We start from the raw sequence: 25,068 nt of genomic DNA on the forward strand, positions 1-25,068 counted from the left end.
CCTTGTGCCCCTCCACGGTCAGTTTCCCCTTCCTGGTGGTAGCCTCTACTATTAATTTGCTTTTCCTTGAACAGTGTATAAATGGAAACATACAGTATGTACTCCTTTTGGTCCAGCTTCTTTTGCTCAATCTTTTGTTTGTGAGATCTTTTTATCCTGTTGCCTATAGTATTTTAGTCTCTAAAAAATTTGTCATGTAGTATTCCCTATATGAATATACCAGTTTGTTTATCTAAGTTTAACCATTCTTTGGCTGATAGATGTTTGAAGTTTTTGAATATGATGAATGAGGCCACTAGGAAAACTCCCCTGCCTGTCTTTTTTGCGGGACATAGGCCCTCATTTCTCTTGGGAGAGTATCTGTTGGATTAGATTTGATTTTAGAGAATCACCCTGACCACTGAGAGTAATGGGTTTTAGCAGAGAAAGACTGGAAGTGGGGAAATCAGTTAAGAGGCTGCTGTGGCAAAGGACAGAGATGGTGGTGGGTTAGACTAGGGGGCAGCAGGGAAGGGACAGATTTCAGAATATGTTTTGAAGTGGAGCTGACAAGACTTGATAAAGAAAGGAAACAAGGATAACTCCAAGGTTTCTGGCCTGAGCACCTCGGTGAAGAGTTGAGAAAGACCTCAATCTGAAGTTCGTTTACAGATAATACATTTGAGATGCTAATGAGATAGCTATGCATTGATAAGTTTACAGGTGGAGATTTTGAATTTGGGCTTGGCGGAAATGTCTGCACTGGAGAGATAAATGTGGGAATCATCAGCATATAGATGTCACTAAAGTCATGAGACTATCTGATCTGACAAGTGAGAATGGGGAAGGGGGAATGGAAGGGGGAAAGGGGCCAGGACCTATCCCCTAGGAACTCTTGTGTTAATAGAAGCAGCAAAGGAGAGACAGTGAAGGAGTAGCTTTTGGGGTGCATGGGTCTGTAGTTCCTGGGAAAAATAATCAAATCTTTCCTGAGAACTGGAAAATATATACAATCTTTCTCTGTATGACTATAATATTTCTATTTTAGCAAGTAAGGATAAGTGGAGAGTATGCAAAGTCACCTTAAAGAGAAGAACCAGCTCTCTGCCAGCAAGATTTGGCTGTAACCTAATTGAAAATATTAACATATTTAAATAAAGAATGTATCAAGCTGAAGAGAGGTCAGCGATGGAAGCCGAGTAAAGGGAGAGTCCCCGAGGCCCAGGCAGGCACCGCCTTTCTAAATACCATCCTGGAAAGAGTGCTTTAGCCAACAGAATTAGAGTAGTCCGGGAGTATTGGCAAGGCTGCCCATAGAACAGAGATGGGGGTGGAGAATTGTAGCCAAGTAGAGTTTTCTGAACCCATTGGCACGACTCCTTACTGGGGATGGCCAGATGCCATTAAAGATAAAAATATTCCTGTTCAATTATGTCATTGTGCATTTATATGTTGACATTCTGATTCTGATTTGGTTTAAAGAAGAGAATTGCTGGATATGAGTCTGAGCAACAGTAACATTTCTCATGGTAAATTAATACTGCTACATTATGCTTCGTAGTTCGGTTGATTGTAAACTTCACTGGCACAGTCAAGTACTTCCAAGATATAGTTTTGAAGTCCAGGGGCGCCTGGGTGGCTCAGCCAGTTAAGCGTCTGCCTCCAGCTCAGGTCATGATCCTGAGGCCCTGGGATCCTGGGATCAAGTCTTGCATTGGGGACCCCACTCGGTGGGGAACCTGCTTCTCCCTCTGCCTGTCCTTCCCCCTGCTTGTGCTCTCTCTCTCTCTCTCTGGCAAATAAATAAATAAGATCTTTAAAAAAAAAAAAAAAAGCAACTTATCTAATCTTCCTTTTCCCCCCAGTAAAAACCTGGAGTCCACCTCCTGTAACTGGGACGCTGTTTGGGTTTCAACCAAAATCAATGTACCCTGGATTGTAATTCTTTGATCCGAAATAAACACTCTGACTTTTGAACTGGTTTCTTGTTTTTATTTTTTTTATTTTTTTTCAAAGATTTTATTTACTTATTTGATAGAGATCACAAGTAGGCAGAGAGGCAGGCAGAGAGAGAGGAGGAAGCAGGCTCCCCACTGAGCAGAGAACCTGATGTGGGGCTCGATCCCAGGACCCTGAGACCATGACCTGAGCCGAAGGCAGAGGCTTTAACCCACTGAGCCACCCAGGCACCCGGTTTCTTGTTTTTAGATGGACATTCCTGTTAGTGGTAAATTCAACACTGCAAATCCCTCCTAGTGCTCTCTCAGGGAGCAGCTGGCTAGGCCTCTCCATCCACCTTATTCCCACCTTCTGAAACTGCCATGTTTGTTTGGTAAAGTAGAATCACACACTGCTAGATTGGAAAGGGTGCCAAGCGCACCATTTTCCAGATGAGGAAACTGAGGTTCCCAGAAGCAGAGAACCTGAGCAAGAGCCCACAGCTTACCGAAGTGAGAACTCAGGTAGGAGCCTCTGGTCAGTGCTCTGTCCAGAATATCCCAAGCCCTCACATCTTAGAATAGACATTCAGTATGTATATCCCCAAACCACAGGGCTCCCCTCACTTCTGGAGCAGGGTTGATCACTAAGGGGTATGTCTTGGATCTCCTGCCCCCAAAGCAGAATTGTGTGTGTGTGTGTGTGTGTGTGTGTGTGTGTGTGTGTGTGTGTACGTGTGGTAAAAGGAATGGGATGGGGCGTCAAAGGAGTCCCTTAAGTCATTGGAGCAAATGAATAGAAGGGTTAATGCCCAGTTGGTTAGGCCTGTAAATCGCCCTCAGCTTCTTCCCCTACTCACCTCTGCTGCCACCAACTGAAGAGAGGACGACGGGGAGGTCTGCACTGGAAATAAATAATGAGGGCTGCTTCTGTTTCTGGGAAAAGATGGCAGGGATCTATCCAGGAGTCTCACCTCTGGCAGTTCAGAATAAAAAACCTTGCTATTCTTGCTTTCTCTAAAACGGCCAGGTAAACTTGGATTCTGAGCACTCCGGACTGGGGAGAGGGTCGTGGGAAAAGGGTATGGCTGGGATTAGTGGAGAAGGGGAAGAAGGGAGGTGTTTTGGAGGCAGAGAGAAGCCCTGAAATTCCTGAGTCCTGTCATACTAGGAATGGGTCGCCGGGAAAGGGGCTGCCTTGTTCCCCACCTCCCTTTCTGTCTGCCCACTTGTCTTCCTAACATCGCTATTCCTTCCTTAGTTCCTTTCATCTTTTATTAGGAGCGGGCTGGGGAAGTGCTGTGTGTCTTCTCCAGCTGTGTCTGTGACAACCCCCTTAGGCCCTCCATCGTTGCTCCCCGATGTCCTGAGGCCATCCCCTCCTTTTTTCTTCCGCCGCTCCCCACCCCCCCCCCCAACAATGGTCTCTCCCGGTGCTCAGTGGCGCCGGGGGGGTGGGGGGGGGTGGGGGGGTGGGGGGGGAGGGAGGAGGAGGGCGGAGGCGGGGCCGGAGCGTGTATGGGGGGGGCAGGTCTGCATTGCCGCTTCCCCTGGTACTCGGAGCAGCAGTCGACGCTGCCGCCAGCCCCGCGCCCGGGACCACCGCCCGCACCCGGGACTCCCCTTACCCGGGGCGCCCAGGCCAGGTGAGACCCGTCTCTCAGTCTCTTACCTCCACCCCACCCGGGGCAGAAGCATCCTTGCTTTGCCTTGCAGCCATTTTATCCTCCGATGCTTTACTGGGGGGTGGGGGGGGAGGGGGGTTGACCGTCCCCACTTTAGGGGTGAGGGGGCTGGTGGTGGTCTGAATGGATATTTATTTCAGTTGCTGTGAGAATCAGAATACGTATATGGAGTAGGGGTGTTTTTCTCGACCTTAGCCAAGTCGCTACTACCTCTCAGATATGGACGGGGTGGGGGGTTTTAGGTGGGCTAGCGTTCCTTCAAAGTCCAATGCCCTCCTCACCTTGCACACCCTCCGCCGCCCCCCCAACCCCCCGCAATGATAAGTGACCTTGGCTGGGGCCAGAGAATGGATACTGCCTCAGTCGGCTTGCCTGGAGTTGGGGAGATGGGGGCAGAGGAGGAAGGGCAGGTGAAGGAGGGAGGGAAGGGAAAGGAAGAATGGAGATGCTGGGTAGAAAGATGGTAAACCACCGGGGTTGAAACGCGCTTGGAGGGGGCTTTGGGTCGTTGCTCCCAGGTCGGGGTGGGGGGGAGGGTGTTGAGCGATGATGGGCACTTGCCCAGAGGCAGGACTAAGGGTGGTGGTGGGGGGTGGGAGGCACTCAGAGAATAGGTTCAGTCAATTCTAGGGGCTCCTCTCTTACGCCAGAGCAGAGGCGAGATGGGGTGGGGGGTGCTGGGGGGTTGGCTATTGCTGCAAATGCCGGTAGAGGCGGTCTCTATGCCTGTGCTTGTGGAGGTCTCTCCCTGCCGCCCAGCATCTCGGTATTCCTCCGCTGTGCCTTCTCAGCGGACACCTTCATCTTTTTCCCCTTCCGAACTGTGAATGCTCCATCTTCCTAAGCCTGGGATAGGATGTAAGGAGGGGAGGTGCAGCCCTGGGCATCTTGGGTGGGAGCTGAGGCTCAAGTCACCCAGCTGTCACAAGAAGGGGATCTCCAGCCCTCTCCCCACCCCCCCGCTCCCGTTTTACCCCCCATCTCCCCGGTAGGTGGATGTTTTAACTGACTGCTTCTTAATGACCTTGTCACTTGGGCTAGGGAGGGTTGGGGAATGCGGGTGACTCCCAAAGTCAGGGATTTTGATGGGGCCGGGGGATAGGTGGGGGGGCTTCTGGACCCTCTCCTTATCGTCCAGAAGGGAAGACTTTGCTCGGGAGCCCCCCTCCCCCGTTCTGCAGAAAATCTCCTGGGCCCATTTTTTCTGGTCAGGTGGAGCCAGCCAACCTTAAAGGGCCATGTAACCCTGAATCTTGTCTCCTATAACCTCCACCTCTTCAAGTCCTGTCTCTCTCCCACAGGCTTAGCCACCCTGTGCTGCTTTGGGGGCTAAAAATAGCACCACTTCCTCACCAACTCGAAGAATTTGTGTTTATCTCCCTTCTGACCTCCTGGGCTCATTGGCCCTGGGGGAGCTGGCTGTTGAGCTATCATATCCGGCTGTGGTTCTGGGGGCCTTATCTACCTACCCTCCATGTACCTTCTCAGGAGTAACTAGTGTTGACAAACACAGGATGTGGCTCCTGGTGGGTCCATCTGTCACCTTCAGGGTTTGGGGGTTGGGGGAGATCCTAGATGGGAATGAAAGGAGATGAAAGCAAATGGACATGCAGTGAGGGGACTCCACATTTCCCTCTCTTGCATGGGGGATGGTTGGGGCCTTGTATCACAAAGAAAAGAAGGTGACCTAGGGGTCACTGGTTTTGGTCATTGTGGTCCACTGCTCTCATCAGGCCCAAGGGGCTAAGGCCCTGCTTGTCAGTGCTTCTCTCTGAGCCATGTAGCATGACTTACCCCCTTCTACCCGGGCTTCTGTATGCATGTGAGACATTTAAGGAAGGCCTTGGATGGGTGGGAGCAGGAGGCAGGATATTTTTAGGGGAATGTTCTCTGATCAGAATCTCATCCTGCTTCCTCTTTTTCTGTGAAGGAAAGGGGTTTCTCCTGTGCTTCCCTCTGGAGGATGTCTTTTTTGGGGGGAGGCCCAAGGGCCCCTTCATTCTCTCCTGGCCTCCTACGCAGTGCGGTATTTGTGGACTCCTGGAGGAGGAGCAGGAAAGATTAAGGGGGATTAGGAAGGGAGGCCCTGGAGAAAAGAGTCACAGCTATGGACATTAGACCCCCATGCTGGAAAAGTATAGATCTGATCAGCCATTTCTATTCCTGCCCACACTAGGGAAGGGGCCCATGGATGATGTCCTGAGGGAAAATGGCAGCAGCCAGACATTGCCTCTTCTCCATGACCTCAGGTTCCAGGTCTCCCCTTTTTTGAGTCTTCCTTAGTTTGTCTGGAGAGAGACAGTGTGGGCCCATCTGCTGGAATTAATTTGAACACAGAGGGGTCTTTGGACTCTGTTTTGGGAGGATACTGGACAACAACCTCCAAGTACAACCTCCAGTTCTTCTCTTGCTGCTTCCTGCTTCCTTCACATTTTTTTTTTTCAATCTAGTAGGAAGGAGGGAAACTAGTATTTGTAGAATATCTACTATGAGGTTGAATTCTCTTGTGGACTCAGAAAAATAAAATTATCCCCAGTTTAAATATAAGGACACTGAGGTTGAGGGAAATTAAATAATTTTCCCAAAAGCAGTCAGTAAAGTAAATGGCAGAGCTGGGATTTCAACTTAGGTCATATAACTGTCATGTGCTTTGCCCCAAACCAGCTTTCTCCATGAACATTCAGAGGTGGCTTTTGTCCTGGGGTCTCATGAGGGAGTGGAGAGGATCTCACCATATTATCATCATTGCAAGGAGTAATGACTAGTATTTATTCATCACTCTGTATGTGCTGGGTACTATCCTAAGGAACTTCTACATATTGTGTCATTTAATCCTTCCTTTCCCCTTCTTAAGGAAGAGGAAACTGGGTGTTTAGAGTCATGCCTGAGGTCACTTAACTAGTAAGTGCTGAAGCAAAAAGTCAAACCTAAGTCTCTCCAACTCTGAAACCCATCTTTTACCCACTAAGAAGACCCCTTCTTGTGAGGCCTACAAACATGGAACTTGAGGGGAGGAGCACAGAAGCCTCACTACAGGTGACTGAAGTCAACAGTTGGGAGGACTTGGTCCCTATACACATTCTTTCCAAGCTCTGCACCAAGTAAGAAAGCCAGAGTGGACTAGAATAGAGAATTTTGGTTTCCCCTATTTCCTGTTTTGTTCTTTGCAGGTCTGTGGTAAAGCAAGGAATCTGATCTTTATGTGGGACAGGGGATTAGGAGGAGGGCTCTAGGTGACCCTGACTCTAGAGAAATCTCATAGGGCTGATCTCCAAGGTCAGAGTAAGGGGCCTTATACTGAACAGTCCGCAGTTGGTCCAGGAAATCACCCCTTTTTACTGAGCGTGGGCTTAAAGTAAGGAGACCATCTGTAATACGTGGCCCCAGAAGGGCTCTGGTTGATGGGAGCTCTAGCTTGGCCTTCTTTATCATCTTAGGCTTCACAACCTCCTTTTTCCCCCCTTTTTATATTTTCTAGATCTCCCGAAGCTTCTAGAAGAAAAGTAGTGGACTTTCCTGAGTTATCCTGGCTCTTCGTCTTAGCCCCCACAACCTGGCTCCCCTCTCCTTTCCTATTCCCCTGCTCCCCATCTCCCTTCCCCATGTATCCAACTGAATTGGCCAGCACTCCTCACCCTCTTTTCCCCTCCTAGACTTTCCCATTTTCTCATTCCGTGGCTAGAGATATTTGAACACACTTCATCTAAGTACCTGGAGGAAAGAGGCTTTCTGACTTCACAAATCCTTGAACAAAATCTGAATAAGGAGCAGGGAGTGGAGGAGGTATAGTGAAGCATTCCCAAAGACATCATGGAAGAAGGCTTCAGAGACCGGGCAGCTTTCATCCGTGGGGCCAAAGACATTGCCAAGGAAGTCAAGAAGCATGCGGCCAAGAAGGTGGTGAAGGGCCTGGACAGAGTCCAGGATGAATATTCCCGTAGATCCTACTCCCGCTTTGAGGAGGAGGACGATGACGATGACTTCCCTGCCCCTGCTGATGGCTATTACCGTGGGGAAGGGGCCCAGGACGAGGAGGAAGGTGGCGCATCCAGTGATGCCACTGAGGGCCACGATGAGGATGATGAGATCTATGAGGGGGAATATCAGGGCATCCCCCGGGCAGAGTCTGGGGGTAAAGGCGAGCGGATGGCAGATGGGGCTCCCCTGGCTAGAGGGAGGGGGGGCTTGGGTGATGGGGAGGGCCCTCCTGGCGGCCTGGGGGAGGCGCAACGGCGGAAAGAACGGGAAGAACTAGCTCAGCAGTATGAAGCCATCCTCCGGGAGTGTGGCCATGGCCGCTTCCAGTGGACACTCTATTTTGTGCTTGGCCTGGCGCTGATGGCTGATGGTGTTGAAGTCTTTGTGGTGGGCTTTGTGCTGCCCAGTGCTGAAAAGGACATGTGCCTGTCAGACTCCAACAAAGGCATGCTAGGTAAGACACAATGGGGAGGCACTCTAGCCCTGTCCTGCCCCAAACTCTAGAAACACCTTTGGTCGTGAGAACCCCTGTCCTTACCACTGGGCTCCTAGAACCCTCGTCCCAAGATGTCCCCAGAGGGCTTGGAGTTCCTCTGCACACTCTCCCCTCACACACCCTCCTCTTGAGGCTGGGTCACAGTGAGGTGGTTTGTGCTGGGCTGGGGCTTGGGTGGTGGTCTGCTTAGTTCTCCAGGAGGTGGCCATGTTTCTTTGGACAATTCCTTTTTGTCAACTTGACCCTTTCCCTGAACTGGGAAACAAGAAATCAGTGTCTAAACTTCCTAGTTTAGATGGGAAGTCAGTTTAGGCTGACTAGGATAGGGGAACAATCCTAGCTCCATCTTCAGCCAGAGAAGATGGGCCACACTTGCTCTTGGCCAGGCTTGGGAGTGTTCAAGGGCCAGTGAGTGGTCTCTAATGGCCCTTCCTGATGTGAACCCTGAGGGAGGAAACTCCTCAGACTCACCCACAAAGGATCTCTCTTTCTTACCCTGCTCCCAAGTTGCCATGAGACCTTGGGCAGATCCCCACTCCTTGGGGCTTGGCTGAAGCATGGCTAAAATGCAGAGTTTAGGGTAGATGATTTTTTTTTTTTTAAGATTTTATTTATTTGGGGCACCTGGGTGGCTCAGTGGGTTAAGCCTCTGCCTTCGGCTCAGGTCATGATCCCAGGGTCCTGGGATCAAGCCCCGCATCGGGCTCTCTGCTCAGCAGGGAGCCTGCTTTCCTTCCTCTCTCTCTGCCTGCCTCTCTGCTGCTTGTGATCTCTCTCTGTCAAATAAATAAATAAGAATCTTAAAAAAACAAACAAACAAACAAAAAGATTTTATTTATTTATTTGATAGACAGAGATCACAAGTAGGCAGAAAGGCAGGCAGAGAGAGAGGAGGAAGCAGGCTCCCTGCCGAGCAGAGAGCCCAATGTGGGGTTTGATCCCAGGACCCTGGGATCATGACCTGAGCTGAAGGCAGAGGCTTTAACCCACTGAGCCACCCAGGTGCCCCTGGAGTAGATGATTTTTAAGATCAGTTCCAACTCCGAATATAGGACGGAAGAAACAGGAGAGTTTTAGGTCCAGAAGCCCTAGAGCTAGGAGGAGTAAAAGACAGGTTCTGTGTGGGGGATTTCATGGGGGGGACAGAAGGAATGGAAGCTGCTTTCCCAGGTACACGAGAGACCCCTCCTGCTGCTTTGAGGGCATCAAGGCTGGGAGGGGAGAGGTGACCCTAGGAGGGTTTGGGAGTCTGGGACAATCCATTGCTCCTTCCAGGCAAGCCAGAGATGGGGATGGTGTGTGTGTGTGAGAGAGAGAGAGAGGGACAGAGAGACAGAGACAGAGACAAAGAGCTGAGAGCAAGCAAGAGAGAGCAGGGGTCGGGGGGGAGAAAGAAAGAATTCTTGGGGTCTCCCATGTCTGCCTTCCTGCCTTTGAATCCCTGGCCTGCAGGGGTGGCCTTCCGTCTTCACTCATATTTCACCTTCTCTTACTTGCTCTCATCTCTGGGTAGACTTAGCTATTCTAGAAGTCCTCCAGCTCCTTGATCCATTCTGCTGCAGCTCTAGCTCACTTAATGCTCACAAAGTGTGAGAAAGGAAGCATGTCCTCTCATACCCCTGCTGCCTCTGTTTCCCTCCTTCAGGACTTATAGTCTACCTGGGCATGATGGTGGGAGCCTTCCTCTGGGGAGGTCTGGCTGATCGGCTGGGCCGGAGGCAGTGTCTGCTCATCTCGCTCTCGGTCAACAGCGTCTTCGCCTTTTTCTCATCTTTCGTCCAGGGTTATGGCACTTTCCTCTTCTGCCGCCTCCTTTCCGGGGTTGGGTGAGTGGCCATTTCCTAAGCCCCTGGAGGAGTCCTGAAGGAGGACGGTACATGGTCACTGTTGTATTTCTAGAGCCCAGCACAGTGCCGGCATACCAGATGTCCCTCCAATCTGTATGCGTTGAATGAATTTCTTTCTCCTACCAACTTCAGGCCAGCTTCCCCCTGTCTAGGACCCATCTACCGCCTGTCCAGAACACCATTCCTTGTCTGGTCCTCTCCTCAGTCTGCCACCTACCCTCTAATTCCATTCTGAGACTGGCTCCATGAAGAGGCCTGGTGGGTCTCAGCCTCAGCCCTGGGTGCCTGTAAACCCTTGAGTTATCCCCTTTCCTGTTGACATATTTCCTGCATTTGACAAAAGACCTTGCTAACACCCACAGCGGCCAGAACTTGGAATCCTTGACCCATCACACTCCCACACTCCCTGAGGTACCAGCATGCGTTCATTGCCGGGGCCGCAAGCTCTTGTCCTTGGCCTGCTCCCCACACACCTGCCCTCAGACTCTTTTCCCATCTTTCTCCTCTGGGCATTTCCCCTCTTGTCCATAATTATCTTCCCTCTCATGCAACTCTGCAGTCATCTTCAAGATTCAACGTTTGTGCCTCCTCTGCCCCTGAGGCCTCCCTGCCTGTCTCTCAGGGTCCCCAGGATGTGTGCTCGCTGGCTGCTGGGGAGGGAGTATGCAGGGCACTGTGGGAGAAATCTCTTTACTAAGGTGTGGCAGATGAAAGGCGCTCAGGGATGCAGAGCGCTGGGGCAAGGGATCAGGAACGGGCCGTTTTCTAATGCTCAGTTCTCTTGCGATGCCCTCCAGGATTGGAGGGTCCATCCCCATTGTCTTCTCCTATTTCTCGGAGTTTCTGGCCCAGGAGAAACGTGGGGAGCATTTGAGTTGGCTCTGCATGTTTTGGATGATTGGTGGAGTGTATGCCGCTGCCATGGCCTGGGCCATCATCCCCCACTACGGTGAGCAGCCCCCAGGGAACGTGCCCCAGTGTCTTCCTCTTCGGCCGGGTGCCTGGTGGTGGGAGCTCCCCCAGCCTCGGGCCTCTCTGCTGATGCTGACTTGTCCCTGCCAGGGTGGAGCTTTCAGATGGGGTCCGCTTACCAGTTCCACAGCTGGAGGGTGTTTGTCCTTGTTTGCGCCTTCCCTTCCGTGTTTGCCATCGGCGCACTGACCACACAGCCGGAGAGCCCCCGCTTCTTCCTGGAGGTGAGTGGGGTGGGGGCTGGCCCGGGGGACGGGAGGCAGGGGGTTCTGTGTTCAAGCACTCATGGTGGGTTTGGTTTGGGGGACCCTCGCAGGGTCCATACTTCTGGGGTCTTTGGCTTGCTTCCTTTGGTACTATATCTCTGTAGGGGGTGGTCTCTGTGCACAGAGAAACGAGGGTACCTCCTCACCCAGGAGTGGCCTAAGATGTTGTGGGCAGGGGGCCTGGTCCCGACTTTAGAGTTCAAGAGACGTTCTTCATCCTCTACTTCTTCCCTCTCCAAGTAGATCTTGGTCCAGGAGGGTTAGGAAGCCGCTCTTCCTCTGACCATCTCCTTGCCCTCATCAATTCCCTTGTTTTCAGTTCTCTTTTCATTGTCCCCATGGATCCCTAGGACCTGTAGTTGTATCTGTCTCCTGGACTCCCACTACTATGGCCCAAGTCTGATTATATTTTGCCGTATCCCTTCGTGGGCCTCGTTCAGAGCAGGCGATGTCCGTGCCCAGAGGTCGGAGGTAGTGGGGGGAGCCTTTTTGTATCTTGGGACTAGAGAAGCCACAGGGAGGGGGCCTGTTGCCCTGGCTCAGGCAGGAGCTAACCCAGATATGGGAACTGTGTCTGTGGCTCTAGAACGGGAAGCATGATGAGGCCTGGATGGTGCTGAAGCAGGTTCATGACACCAACATGCGAGCCAAGGGCCATCCTGAGCGAGTCTTCTCTGTAAGCCACAGCCCTCCCCGCGATCCTCCACAGCACTCCGGTCCCAGCCCCACCAGCCCCTCTCTACCTTCCCTGACCTCTCCAACCATACCCCACACCCTCCCTCAATGTCATCTCTCGGGGTATTGTGGCACGTCTGTCCCCCACCCCCTGCTTGCATTTTGCTCCCGGAGGAGAAACCGAGGCACCAGAATGGGGTTGGGAAATACAGACTATATGATGGCTAACCCCCGCTCTTGACCCCAGGTAACCCACATTAAGACGATTCATCAGGAGGATGAGTTGATCGAAATCCAGTCAGACACAGGGACTTGGTACCAGCGCTGGGGGGTCCGGGCCCTGAGCCTGGGGGGGCAGGTAATGAGGGATGGTTCCGTGAAGAGAGAGAAGGGAGCAGGAGAGGTGGAGATGAAGGCAGGGCTGGAGCCTGTGTGTGGGGATGGTGGGTGACCTGAAGGGAGGGGGTTGAGTCGGAGAAGGGGGGACCTGGGGGTACTAGAAGTTAGTGCAGCCTCTGTCTGACTGTTCTGTTCCACCTAGGTTTGGGGCAATTTCCTCTCCTGTTTTGGTCCCGAATATCGACGCATCACTCTGATGATGATGGGCGTGTGGTTCACCATGTCATTCAGGTGAGGGGGTGTGTGGGGGCGGTGGGGATCAGAGTCCTGAAGACCAGATGGAAGTTAGACGGGCTGGGGGTGGGGGTGGGGTGGGGAGACTTGTTCCAGGCCAAGGGCAGAGCAGATGCATGGGAGATAAGAGTGCGGTGGGTGAGTAGACCAATGTGAAGTCCCCCCGGACCCTGGGCAGTCGGTGAAGGGAAGAGGGGTGAGGGATGAGGCTAGAGAGGTGAGCAAGGTCCTGACTCTCTCCCCCCTCATTTCTGGACCCTCTGGTCCTAATCCTGAGCCTTGTCTGATTCCATCGTCCTTGACTCTCCAGCTACTACGGCCTGACTGTCTGGTTTCCTGACATGATCCGCCATCTCCAGGCAGTGGACTATGCAGCCCGGACCAAGTTGTTCTCTGGGGAGCGTGTGGAGCACGTGACCTTTAATTTCACGCTGGAGAATCAGATCCACCGCGGGGGACAGTACTTCAATGACAAGTACGTGGGGAGCTTTCCATGTCACTTCTTCCCTGTCCTTTCTACCTCTTGTATGAGCCTGGGAGTTCAAAGACGGGGTGTTTGGGGGTAAATACCTGGGGTTTCTCCTCACTTCCAAGGGATGAGTCTTGGAGGAGGGAATGAGGATGAGGGGAACGTATGTCTCATCATCCTGGCCTTCCAGGTTCATCGGGCTGCGTCTGAAGTCAGTGTCCTTTGAGGATTCCTTGTTTGAGGAGTGTTATTTCGAGGATGTCACTTCGAGCAACACATTCTTCCGCAACTGCACGTTCATCAACACTGTGTTCTATAACACTGGTAAGGTGGTGTGGCTGGTGGCTGTCAGACCAAAGGGCTGCATGGACCCTGAAGAGGGGAGAAGGAGCCTTGCTCATTCCCTAGCTCAGGGTTCACAAGCTGAGATCTGTGGGGCCCTGCAGGAAGGTGCGGGCCTGTGAGCTACTACCAAGAATTCAAAAAATCGAACGGAAATGGAACATTCTCTGTAATAGTTTTAAGGCTACCTGGCAAAAACATCAAAGTTCTTTGCCTTTGAGCTGGAATTCAAGTAACTGTGTGATGTTATGAATGCACTTTGAAGAGGGCAAAACTCATTCCAACAGGGTCTTCAGGAAAAAAATCATAAAAGGGATATTTGGTGAGTAAAAGGTTGGAAATCATTGCATTAGTCCAGTGCCTGTTTGTTTGTTTTGTTTTTTTTAAAGTTTTTATTTATTTATTTGTGGGGGCGCCTGGGTGGCTCAGTGGGTTAAAGCCGCTGCGTTTGGCTCAGGTCATGGTCTCAGGGTCCTGGGATCAAGCACCGTGTCAGGCTGTCTGCTCAGCAGGGAGCCTGCTTCCCCCTTCTCTCTCTGCCTGCCTCTCTGCCTACCTATGATATCTCTCTCTGTGTGTCAAATAAATAATAAATAAAATCTTTTTAAACAAAGATTTTATTTATTTATTTGAAAGAGAGAGAATGAGAGAAAGAGCATGAGGGGGGAGGGGCACAGGGAGAAGCAGACTCCCTGCTGAGCAGGGATCCGGATGTGGGACTCGTTCGGTCCTGGGACTCCAGGATCATGATCTGAGCCGAGGGCAATTGCTTAACCAACTGAGCCACCCAGGCGCCCTGTTTTGTTTTTAAACATTTATTTGAGGGGTGGGGTGGGGAGGGGCAGAGGGAGAGAGAAAGAGCCTCAAGCAGAGTTCCTGCTAAGCAGGGAGCACCACGAAGGGCTCAACCCCACTACCCTGAAATCACCACCTGAGTGGGAATCAAGGGTCTGCTGCTTAACTCAGTGAGCCCCCACAGGCACCCCACATTAGTCCAGTTTTTAAAACCGTGATTCTCAAACATGAACTGCTGCTTTGTCAGCTAGACTGAGGATCCCACCTCTAATGGAGTACTGGGTAAGTTTTTCCCACCTTGCAAGGAAAAATAATGGAAAGGACTTCTAATGATTTTTAATATCTGGCTCAGGAATTTTTCCTAGACCCACAGCACCACTACTGCTTATAGTCAGCTAGGGCAGACAAAAGGAATGAATAAGAAGCTAAGATTATTAGTGAGATAACTTGGAAACAGCCAGTTCCACTGTTCCGTTTCATAGACTATGATCATTTCCTGCACCATAGGAACAATCCTGGTTGCCAGGGTGCTTTCATTTGATGTTTTATAATGAATGCCCTGAGCAAGTTTGAGAGCCCTGCCCCCCACTACCCCCTACCCCCCCCCCCCCCCACTGCCACACTAACCCCACAAAGGCAGCGCCTTGAGCCCTGCCTTGAGCCTCCCTATCACATTTCACTGACCACCTGCCTTCCTTGGTCTTGGCTCCCAGACCTGTTTGAGTACAAGTTTGTGAACAGCCGTCTGGTGAACAGCACGTTCCTGCACAACAAGGAGGGCTGCCCACTGGACGTGACAGGGACCGGCGAAGGCGCCTACATGGTGTACTTTGTCAGCTTCTTGGGGACGCTGGCTGTGCTTCCCGGGAACATCGTGTCTGCCCTGCTTATGGACAAGATTGGCAGGCTCCGGATGCTTGGTAAGGGGGCGGGTGGGTGGTGGTGTGTCAGAACTGACTTGGGGGCCGGGGAGCAGGGCGAGGCTGTCAACACGCTTCTCCCCTGATTCTGAAGGAAAAGCTTAGCCAGAGAAGGTTCTCTCTCTCTTCTGTTTAGGTCTTGGCTGAGATGGGGTGGGGCCTGGTGTGGAAGCTTCTCTGGGGGGTAAAGGAGGTAGGCAGAATAGCGAGCACGCAGGCTTGGAGGCTATGGGTTTTGAATCTCAGCTCTGCCACCTACCTTGGGCAAGTTACTTCACCTCTCTGAGCCCAGGCGTCTCGTCTGCAAAATGGGGGTGATGACAGTACCTGCCTGATGCATCAGATCAATGCATGTAAAGATCAGGCTCCCTGGCCCATAGCTGTCATTGAAGAGATGGTTGTTACTGACGTTACTAGTAAAAAGAGAATTATGAGGTTGGGGATGAGGGAGGAGCCTTCGTTTTGAGTCCTTTGGGAAGAAGAGTCTCATCCTGGGCTACCCTCAAGCCTGGTTGATGGCATGGGGTGGGTCGTGGATGGGCATCACTGTGGCTGGGTTCATGTTCCCTCCTTTCCTGGCTCCAGCTGGCTCCAGCGTGATGTCCTGTGTCTCCTGCTTCTTCCTGTCTTTTGGGAACAGCGAGTCAGCCATGATCGCCCTGCTCTGCCTTTTTGGGGGGGTCAGCATTGCATCCTGGAACGCGCTGGACGTGTTGACCGTTGAACTCTACCCCTCGGACAAGAGGTAGTAGGAGTGTCATGGGGGCAGGGCCGCCGGTTTTGGGGGAGGTGGGATAAGGAAGTGGGCTGAATGGGAGATCATCTTTAGGGTTAGAAGGACGCACATTCACATGGAGTTTCTCCTCTAAGGGTTTTTAACTTTAGTATTCGCTCCTTGAAGTCTTAGCTATTAACCAAATTTTTTGGTCTTTTCACCTTGCCTCCCAATCTCTATTCCCTGATGTCCATGCCTCACCTCTCCTATCCTTCCATCCTTCCTCTCCTTCTCGGACACCACCTGCCATCTCTCCGTTGCCCTCCCACCTACTTGCCCATCCCCGACAAATCCTCCCGTGCCTCTTCTTTATCTCTTCCGACTGCCCTGGGGACTTGGAACAGGACCACAGCTTTCGGCTTCCTGAACGCCCTCTGTAAACTGGCAGCTGTGCTGGGGATCAGCATCTTCACATCCTTTGTGGGAATCACCAAGGCTGCCCCCATCCTCTTTGCCTCGGCCGCGCTTGCCCTCGGGAGCTCTCTGGCCCTGAAGTTGCCTGAGACCCGGGGGCAGGTGCTGCAGTGAGAGGGCCGCCGGGCTTTTGAGGGTGGCAGGCACACTGTGAGGCCAACGGCTCCTTCTCCTTCCCTGCCCTGCCATCCCGGCCCGAGCAGCCTCACTCCCCACTCCCCTGTGTTCCATGTCTTAGCCGTGTGTTTGTGTGTGCGCGTGCGCGTGTGCATGTGTGTGACCCCGTGGGCAGGAACTACAGGGAAGGCTCTTTCATCCCCATTTGGGGATGCAGCTCTCCTCCCCACCTCCTACCCCCAATTGACTTTGCACAGGAGAAGGCTCGGGCTCCCCCTTCTCTCCCAGTGTTAGAGAGGGATCCTAGCTCTTCCTGGCTCTAGGGGGTCCAGAACAGGCCTCCTGCCCTTCCCCTCATCCCCTCTACCTGGGCTCTGGTGAAACCGTGGGCATGTGGTTGCGCTGGGGGCTGGGGCTCCGTGTAGTCCATGGACCAAAAGAACTTCTTAGAGTTGGAAGGGCCTCAGGTGCCCTCTCACAGCTGTCAGATGCTGGGGGAGTAGCAATAAACCTCAGCCCCCTGGCCTCCACGCCCCCCCACCAATTTGGGCTACAAGTAAGGAGCCTGAGTTTTATGAAATTAGCTGATTCTTATTTATTTATATATTAAGTTCTGAGGCAGCTCAGCAGGACTGTGTGTGAATGTGTAACACTTCACGTATGTGTATGTATGTGCCGTGGGGCGGGGTGTCACTGTCCTAAGATATAAGCCAAGGGTGATCTCCATGGATACACACACTACCTGCCTCCCATAGTCCCTCCCCTAATCTTGTTTCTGGGCCAAGCCTGGGAGGGAGGAGCCCCAGGCCAGGTTAGGATGAGTCCTGCAGTCTAGCCAGACCAAGGGCACCTGACGAGGTCCATCTCCTCGCCTTCTCTCAAGAAGCACAGGCCTCTGGAGTGAGAGGCTCTACCCACAATAGCACAGACAGGGACGGCACAGCTGCCCTCCCACCCCCCACCTGTCCCCTCACAGGCAGGGTAGCAGGGGAGGGAAAGAAACCAGGCGTGGGGTCAAACCAGCAGATCAAAAAGCACAAGATGCTGGGGCAGGGGCAGAAAGCAGGGGCCCTCCCAGCAACTCCTCTGAAGTGGGAAGAGGTTGGGCAATAAGCCAGGGACCCCCTAATGTGGGACCAGAAGCCTCAGTTTCCCCATTTCACCCTTTCTACATGATAGCCCCGGTAAGTTAAGCTGCCCTTGTCTCACCCCACTGTGGCTGCTTTCTTTGGTGCCCTCCTGCCCCCCCAACCCCCACTGTAGCTGTGACGTGTTGTAGTTTTTAGCTGTTTGTAAAATGTTAAAAAAAAAAAAAAAGTTAAAAGGAAAAAAGTGAAAACAACAACAAAAAAAGAAAATGCAAATTCACCCTCCTCGTGCTGCGTCTGGTGCCCCCACCCTGTGGTCTCTCCCCCCATTTTCTAACACTGAACCAGGTGGGGACTGTTTAACTCTTTGGTGTCTGTGCTCAAAGGACTGCCTTCTCCAGTGCCCAGTGTACAAGTGTGTACCCCCTTTCCTTACCCTTCATTTGCTGGACGCAGCCTTCTCCCTTGTGCCCTCTGAAGGGGCCCATCCATCTCTCCTGCTCTCCTGGGGCACCCCCCTAAACTCAACTCTGTTGATGTGAACAATGAAATGAAAAATAACGATGAAAAATAAAAAGGAAATAAATCCTTAAAATCCCAAATGGCTATGTCTGCGCTCTGTTCTAATCAAGCCATTTTCTGATTTTTTTTTTTTTTTTTTAATGGTAGCTCTCTAATAAAACTCCATCCTTTCCAGCCTACAGCTGACCTTGAAGTCAGGGTCCCACCTTCCCTCTTGGTTGATCTCTGCGCCTCTCATCTCCTATGCCAATTCACTTACACATCACTGCCAGGTCACTCTGCCCCAGAATGCTCTGTGGTATGCCCTTCCTCAAAACTCAGTGACTTCCTATCGTCCAACCAGATGCAGTCTAAACTATAGCTCAAAATGATCAAGATTTATGTTCATCTTTTTCTTTAGTATCTAGAGTCTATTGCCACACTGAGGTCATTAAAGTTGTTTATCTGGACATCACTTCAGCTCCCCTCAGAAATACTTTAAAAGGCTCATAAGGAAAAGGACTATATATAAAGTTTTCTCCTTCTATATTCATTTTTTGTATTATCATCTTTGCACTGCCTTAGTGTGTTTTAGTTTTTGTTTTGTTAAGGATTTTTCTGAGAAACAAAGGCAAATCCTTTTGGAAATGGACAGGTTGATAGAAAGCCAAACATTTCCCTGGTAGGAAATTCAAATGTATTTGTAACTCCTGTCTTGTCCAATCAAGTCACGGTCTCGTCCAGCTTCTCTGCCTTTGCTTGAGCTCTTCCCCCTACTTGTAACATCTTTCCTCTCCTTTCAGGTTTAAATCGACTTTCCTTTAAAGATCCAAGTAGGTCACTCCCCCCAGGGAAGCCCTCCATGATCACCCGAGGCTACTCTTTCCCTGGGTAAGCTCTGATCTCCAGAGAATATGTATATGCTGGCTGAATGGGACCCAAGGATCCTTATCCCTTACAAACACCAGACTGTATTGACCGAAGAAAGCCCGTAGTTTATTCACAGACAAACCATTAGCATCCTGGTCTTCCCTCTCCCGAGGCTCAAAGGGTTCCCCGAGTTTTCTTGTTCCCACCCAAGCAAGGGGGGCTCATGTCCAGTTGAGGGTTTTCCTTCCACTGGGCCGGGGTCCGCGCCTGTATGGCCAGTGCGTGGACTGGCCCCGCCAGCTCCTCAGAAAGGGCAGCGTGGACCAGCCGGTGCCGTTGTAAGGGGCTCAGTCCCTCAAAGCGAGAGCTCACCACCGCCACGCGGAAATGTGTCTCGCTGCCTGGTGGGACCGCATGGCCGCCGCTCTCGTTGCGCAGCTCCAGCACTTCGGGGTTCAGGGCCTGCTCCAACTTCGTGCGAATGGCTGCCTCGACGGGACCGATAGTCCCCAATCCTGCGCTGCTCCGGGACAAACAGACGCGACCAGCCATGGAGAACAGGCGCCCGACCAGCTGCCCACTCAGCATCGGCTACCGCAGAGACAAGGCCCAGAGCAGTGAGGGTCAGGGCCTCCCACCCCGAACCGCCCACATCCGCACTTCGCTCCTGCAGGGTGCCCGCCTTAACTCCAGACACCAACCCTTCCCTCTGTGTGACGTGGGGGAATTTGGCCTCCAGCTGCCGGCAGCCGAGGGCCTACGAGGGATCGGAAAGGGGCCGCGAACAGGCACTTTAGCAGGGAGTGGGCCGGCGGTTGCAAAGACAGGGTACGCGCAACTCGGGGTTTGTGGTTGAGCCAGTGTCCCCTTTAAACCCCAGGTTGGGCCCTTTCTACCTTCCGCTCAGCCTTGGCTACCACAGTTGTGGCTCAGGGACCGGACTCCTGAAGTTCTCGAAGAAATGCCTTCGTCGCGTCCCGAGGCACGCTGGGAAATGGAGTCCTAGCTACGCGGTAATGGAATGGGCAGGCGCCACGTGATGCCCCGAGGGCTCACGGGAATTGTAGTCTATGAGCTTTGGCGACTCGTGCTTTTAGGTTGTGAAGCAGAGTTGGAAAAAATCCGGGAATTCCTGCTCAGTTGGGACTGCTGTTATTTGATACATTTTATTGCCATCGAGCTGAACTCCTTTACTTTACATACAAGAAAATGGAAGCTCGTTACATTTACTGGACACATAATTACTGTGCGCAGACCAGTCCTGGAGACTGGGAAATAAAGCTGGTCTGGTCCTCGAGAATTTTCGAGAGCACTGAGGATGAACAAGCAAGCGGGCAGTTACAATATTGTGTGCTAAGTGCTATGATGGGACGGAGAACAGGATTCTAAGGAGTCATGTCAGCCAGACCTGGGGCGCAGAGGAAACTTCAGAGAGGAAATTTTAGGAGAACGGTTTAGAAGAGACAGCTCGAAAGCCGCTGTCTCAGTCCCTCATAGTCAAGCTGTGGTAGTCGCACACGCGAAGGCCAGGAGAGAGAACTTTGGAGGAGTGGTTACTTAGGGTTTAGTTACGTGTAGTCGGAGCCTGGAGGAGGGCGGGGGGTGGGGGGGAGGGGGCAGAGATAATGGTGATGGGGAGTGAGTGAGTAGGTAGGCATGCTTTGGAGAAGGCAGGGGCTGGACCATACTGGACCTTGTAGGCCTTGTTAGGTGACTTTGTCTTTATCCTGGTAGCAGTGGGAGGCTAGTGAAGGTTTTAAGTAGGGTTGTAACGGGATGAGCTTTTTTTCCGAGATGATATGTAAGTTTTCAATTTGTATTTTATTTTTTATCTTTAATATTTTATCGATTATTTCTCCATATATTCCCAAGTATTTTCCCTAGCTTCTAATTTTGAAAAATGTCAAACCTGCAGAAAAATAGGATCCAAAGCAATAGCTACCTTTCAATATTTTTTACATTTATGTATAGTATATGCTTATAAATATATATTCAAGTATTTTTATATACCTGTATACTTTAAAAATATACTTATCAAATTTGAAAATAAGTTGCAGATAGTAGAGGCATTTCACCATCAAGTACTCCAACATGTATCACCTAAGAAAAGGATATTCTCCTGTATAACCATAATATCTTTATCTCGCTCAAGAAATTGAACATAATGACGTATTTTTTCCTAGCCTTTAAAAAAATTTTAAAAACTTTCAGAAAAGTTGCAAGATTAGTAAAGTGAGCTCCATATTTACGCTTCATCTAGATTCACTGGCAACATTTTACCAGACTGTCTTTGTCTCTCTTTGACTTTGTATGTCTATAATAACAATAATAAAATCATTGTTATTTTTGCTCAGTCATTTGGGAGTTAGTTGCAAAAATCTTTACATTGCACTACTATCGACTTGAGCATCTATCTTCTGAAAACAAGGACATTTTCTTACATAACCACAATACCATTACCACACGCAAGACATTTAACGTTCATGCAATATTATTATCTCATACACAGCTGACATGCAAATTTCCCCAGTGGTCTCATTAGTGTCCTTTATAACTTTTTATTTTTGGGAAACCAATCAAGGGTCATGCATTGCATTAAGCTGTCTTTAAATTTGTATTTTGAAAAGATGATGTGAATGGTCGGAAAGGTAAGGGTGAAGGCAGGGAGGCTGGCTGCAGAGTTCTTTGTAGCGGGCTCAGTGAGAGATGATGATGACTTGGATGGTGGTGGTGGTGGAGGTGAAGGTGAAAGTGGAGAGAAATTGTGACTACAAGATACATATATTAGAAGGGTAAAATCCACAGGATGTGGTGATAGGTTAGTTATGGGAGGGGACGTGTCAAGGATGACTATCAGGCTTGTACATCAGATGAATGGCGTTTGTTCTGTAGGATACAGAATGCTGGAAGGAGTCCCAGTTTGAAGGGTGGAGAAGGGGAAGATTAGGTGCCCAGTTTAGTTTTGGGCTTGAGTCTGAAGTATCTTTATGGCATTCTAGAAGAGATAGCAATCTGGATACATGGTTCTATGTGTGTGTATTTTATTATTAACTTTTCCTTCTGAAGTACTTTCGGAGTTATAGAAATCCCCAAAATGGTACAAATAATTCCTATATATCCCTGTGAGATAATAGAAATATATATATTGGTACCTGGCCCAGGTTCCTGGCATAGAACTCCTAAAAACCTTGTAAGATCCTAACTGGAAGCAACTCTTGTTCTAATATTGGTCTTTGACCCCAGTTGCTGACACAGTGCTCCTGTAACCCTTGCAACTTCATGGGTGATAGGAGTGTCTTTTGCTCTAATAAGGCAACTCTGAGGGGGGATCCTGCCTGAGGGGTGGTCACCAGAAAGACCAGGCCATGATTAGAAGCTTGGAATTTCCAGTCCCGCTCCCATTCTCTTGAGAAGGGAGAGGGGCTGAAGATGAAATTAATCATCCATCGTGCCGATGTGATGAATTTTCCATAAGATCCCAGAAGTATGGAGCTTGGGCAGCTTCTGGGCTGGTGAGCATGTGGAGGTACTGGGAGAGCGGCCTGTCAGAGAGCCCCGTTCCACATACCTCACCCTTTCTCTTCCATCTGGGTGTTCTTCTGTATCCTTTATCATATCCTTTTGTAATAAACTGGTAAATGTAAGTAAAATGTTTCCTTGAGGTGTGTGAGCTGCTCTAGCAAATTATTAGAACCCACAGGAGGGGATCATTGGAACCCTAATTTATAGTCAGTTGGTCAGGAGGACAGGTGACAGACAGCCTGGGCTTACAGCTGGTGTCTGAAGTGTATGTGTGTGTGTGGGGGGGGGGTACAGTCCTGTGGGACTGAGCCCTGTAACCTGCAGGTTGTGATACTGTCCCTGGGTGGATGGTGTCAGAAATGAATTAAATTGTAGGCCACCCAGCTGGTGTTGTGGAAGATTGTTTAGTGTTGGGGTAAAACCACACATTTGGAAGTGAGGTGTTTTATGTGACCAGTAGAGGAGACTAAATGGGAAGAAACACACAGGAGACAGACTGAACTGAGGTATTCTGCAACACGGGTGAAAAATGGAGTGTCTCCAATACATAATCCCTCATCTGATACTCAGATTATCCAAATATTAACATTTCATTATGTTTGCTTTATATCTATGTATTTATCTACACATAAATAATTTTTTTCTGAACCATTTGAGAATAAGTTTCAGAGATAAAGCCCCACTTACCTCTAAGCAGCTGTGATGGTTAATTTTATGTGTCAACTTGATTGGGCTATAGTGTGCCCAGATATTTGGTCAAACATTATTCTGGGTTTTGGGGGATGAGATTAACATTTAAATGGGCAAAGCAGATTGCCTTTCCTGATATGGATGGACCTCATCAATCAGCCAAAGGCCTGAATATAGAACAAAAAGGCTGGTCCTCTTTGAGAAAGAGAGGAGTTCTTTCCTGCCTGGATGCCTTTGACTTGGGACTATGGCTTTTTTCCTGCTTTGAGACTCAGACTGAAACATTGACTTTTCCTGGGTCTCCAGCCTACTGACCCTCAGATGGGAATGGCAGCATTGGTTCTCCTTGTGTGCAGGCCTTCATCAGCTCTCCCAGGTTTCCAGCTTGCTGACCCATCTGCCAAATCTTGGGACTTGTCAGCCTCCATAATCATGTGAGCCAATTCCTTATAATAAATCCTTCTCTCTCTCTCTCTCTCTCCATATGTATATATATATATATATCTCCTATCAGTCTGTTTCTCTGGAGAACCCCCCTTCCCTGCTTTTTTTAAGTGAGGGGAAGGCAGAAGGAGAGGGAGAGAGAATCTTAAGCAGACTCCACGCCCAGTGCAGGGGGTATTGTGGGGCTTGATTTCACAACCCTGATCAGGATCACAACCTGAGCCGAAATCAAGAGTTGGACACTTAACCCACTGAGTCACCCAGGCTCCCGTCTCTGGAGAACTCTTATATTTACTGACGTGTATGTAGTTTAAAAAAAAAAAAAAAAGACATTTTCTCACATAGCCACAATATAATTGTCAAACCCTGGAAATTGACATTGATACCCTACTTTTATCTAATATACAGATCTTACTCAAAATTTGTTAATTTCCCCACTAATGTCTCTTTTGTATAAAATGAAAAAAACATGTTCTGGTTCTGGATTCAATCTGGGATCACATGTTGTATTCAGTTGCTATGTCTCTGGTTTTTGTTAATCAGCAATAGTTCCTTAGTCTTTGTCTTTTATGACTTTGACATTATTGGAGAGTACAGACCATTTATTTTGTAACGTCCCTCAATTTGGGTTTGTCTATTATTTCTCTAGGATTCAGACTCAGGATACACATTTTTGGCAGGAATACTGGAGAAGTGATATTGAGCCCTTTTCAGTGAACCATACCAGTGGGCATGTAACTTGATATTCATGGCTGGTGATAATTCCGATCATTTATTAAACTGGTATATTCCAGGTTTCATCATTATAAATTTATTCTTTTTCCACTTGTAACTGTGGGTGATACTTTGAATCTATGTGTTATCTTGTTATTAAGTTTTTGTCTACTGATTTTAGCATCTGAGAAGTGTATCTGAAGCAGGGGTTATTGAAGATGGAATGAGGTTATCTTGGGATAGGTGGGTGGGGAAGTGGGTAGGGGTGGTAGAATCATGTCAGGAGAGAGTATATGACGAGAGAGAATCTGATTTTCTACTAAATCGCTCTGGCTAGCGTGTGAAGAATGTATTAGAGGGATAGGAAGAGTAGAAAAGCCGTTGGCAGTAATCTGGTGAAAGAATCTGAGTGAAGGCAGGAGATGGGCTAGAGAGAAGCAAATCAATCAGAATACTGCTAAAGAGATGGAATCTATAGGAGTTGTTTTGGTCAGGCCTTTGTTGCTTGCTAATCCAGTGACTGATGGGGAATGATGGGAGGCTGTGGTTGAAGAAGGCCTTGCTAAGGACGTGATTTAAACAGATTTGAATGACTAGGGGGAACTAACCATGTGGAGAGATCTGGGCAGAGAAAATGTATTCATTACGTTCTTTTTAAAAATTATTTTTATTATTATTTTTTCTTAGAGCACGAGAATGGGGCGGAAGGGCACAAGGAGAGTATATTAAGCAGGTTCCACGCTCAGCACGAGCCTGACTTGGGGCTTGATCTCCGGACCCTGAGATATGACCTGAGCCATAATCAAGAGTTGGAAGCTTAACCAACTGAGCCACCCCTGCTCTTATAGTCATTATGTTCTAAATATGTTATGTCAAGGTCAGTAGTGGCATACCTGGGTGTTCAATTAAATGTATTGGATGGATATGTGAACTAATGTA

The 25,068-nt window shown here is 49.8% G+C and overlaps 2 protein-coding genes across 4 annotated transcripts; one reads left to right on the top strand and one right to left on the bottom strand.

Annotated features, from left to right (window-relative positions):
* The first annotated feature begins 2,813 nt into the window (after window positions 1–2,813).
* On the top strand, window positions 2,814–17,634 carry SV2A (synaptic vesicle glycoprotein 2A). 3 transcript variants are annotated; one of them, XM_047728228.1, is made up of 14 exons: window positions 3,475–3,562; window positions 7,080–7,104; window positions 7,284–8,033; window positions 9,721–9,901; window positions 10,720–10,871; window positions 10,985–11,118; window positions 11,747–11,836; window positions 12,083–12,193; window positions 12,377–12,465; window positions 12,779–12,943; window positions 13,128–13,261; window positions 14,788–14,994; window positions 15,580–15,739; window positions 16,114–17,634. In XM_047728228.1, the coding sequence occupies exons 3-14, from the start codon at window positions 7,412–7,414 to the stop codon at window positions 16,295–16,297; spliced, it is 2,229 nt and encodes a 742-aa protein (XP_047584184.1). In that variant the 5' UTR covers window positions 3,475–3,562; window positions 7,080–7,104; window positions 7,284–7,411; the 3' UTR covers window positions 16,298–17,634. The 3 variants fall into 3 exon arrangements, with proteins under 3 accessions (XP_047584183.1, XP_047584184.1, XP_047584185.1); XM_047728227.1 differs by lacking the exon at window positions 3,475–3,562 and adding an exon at window positions 2,814–2,946 and having other exon boundaries at window positions 7,080–8,033; XM_047728229.1 differs by lacking the exon at window positions 7,080–7,104 and having other exon boundaries at window positions 3,480–3,562.
* A 1,229-nt stretch (window positions 17,635–18,863) lies between these two features.
* On the bottom strand, window positions 18,864–19,767 carry BOLA1 (bolA family member 1). The gene is made up of 2 exons (XM_047728639.1): window positions 19,656–19,767; window positions 18,864–19,350 (listed from the first exon to the last, which is right to left on the bottom strand). Exon 2 carries the CDS (start codon window positions 19,345–19,347, stop codon window positions 18,934–18,936), a length of 414 nt encoding a protein of 137 aa, XP_047584595.1. The 5' UTR covers window positions 19,348–19,350; window positions 19,656–19,767; the 3' UTR covers window positions 18,864–18,933.
* Between the last annotated feature and the right edge of the window lie 5,301 nt (window positions 19,768–25,068).

This window comes from Lutra lutra, chromosome 4, assembly GCF_902655055.1.
Source record: "Lutra lutra chromosome 4, mLutLut1.2, whole genome shotgun sequence".
NCBI classification, from domain to species: Eukaryota; Metazoa; Chordata; class Mammalia; order Carnivora; family Mustelidae; genus Lutra; species Lutra lutra.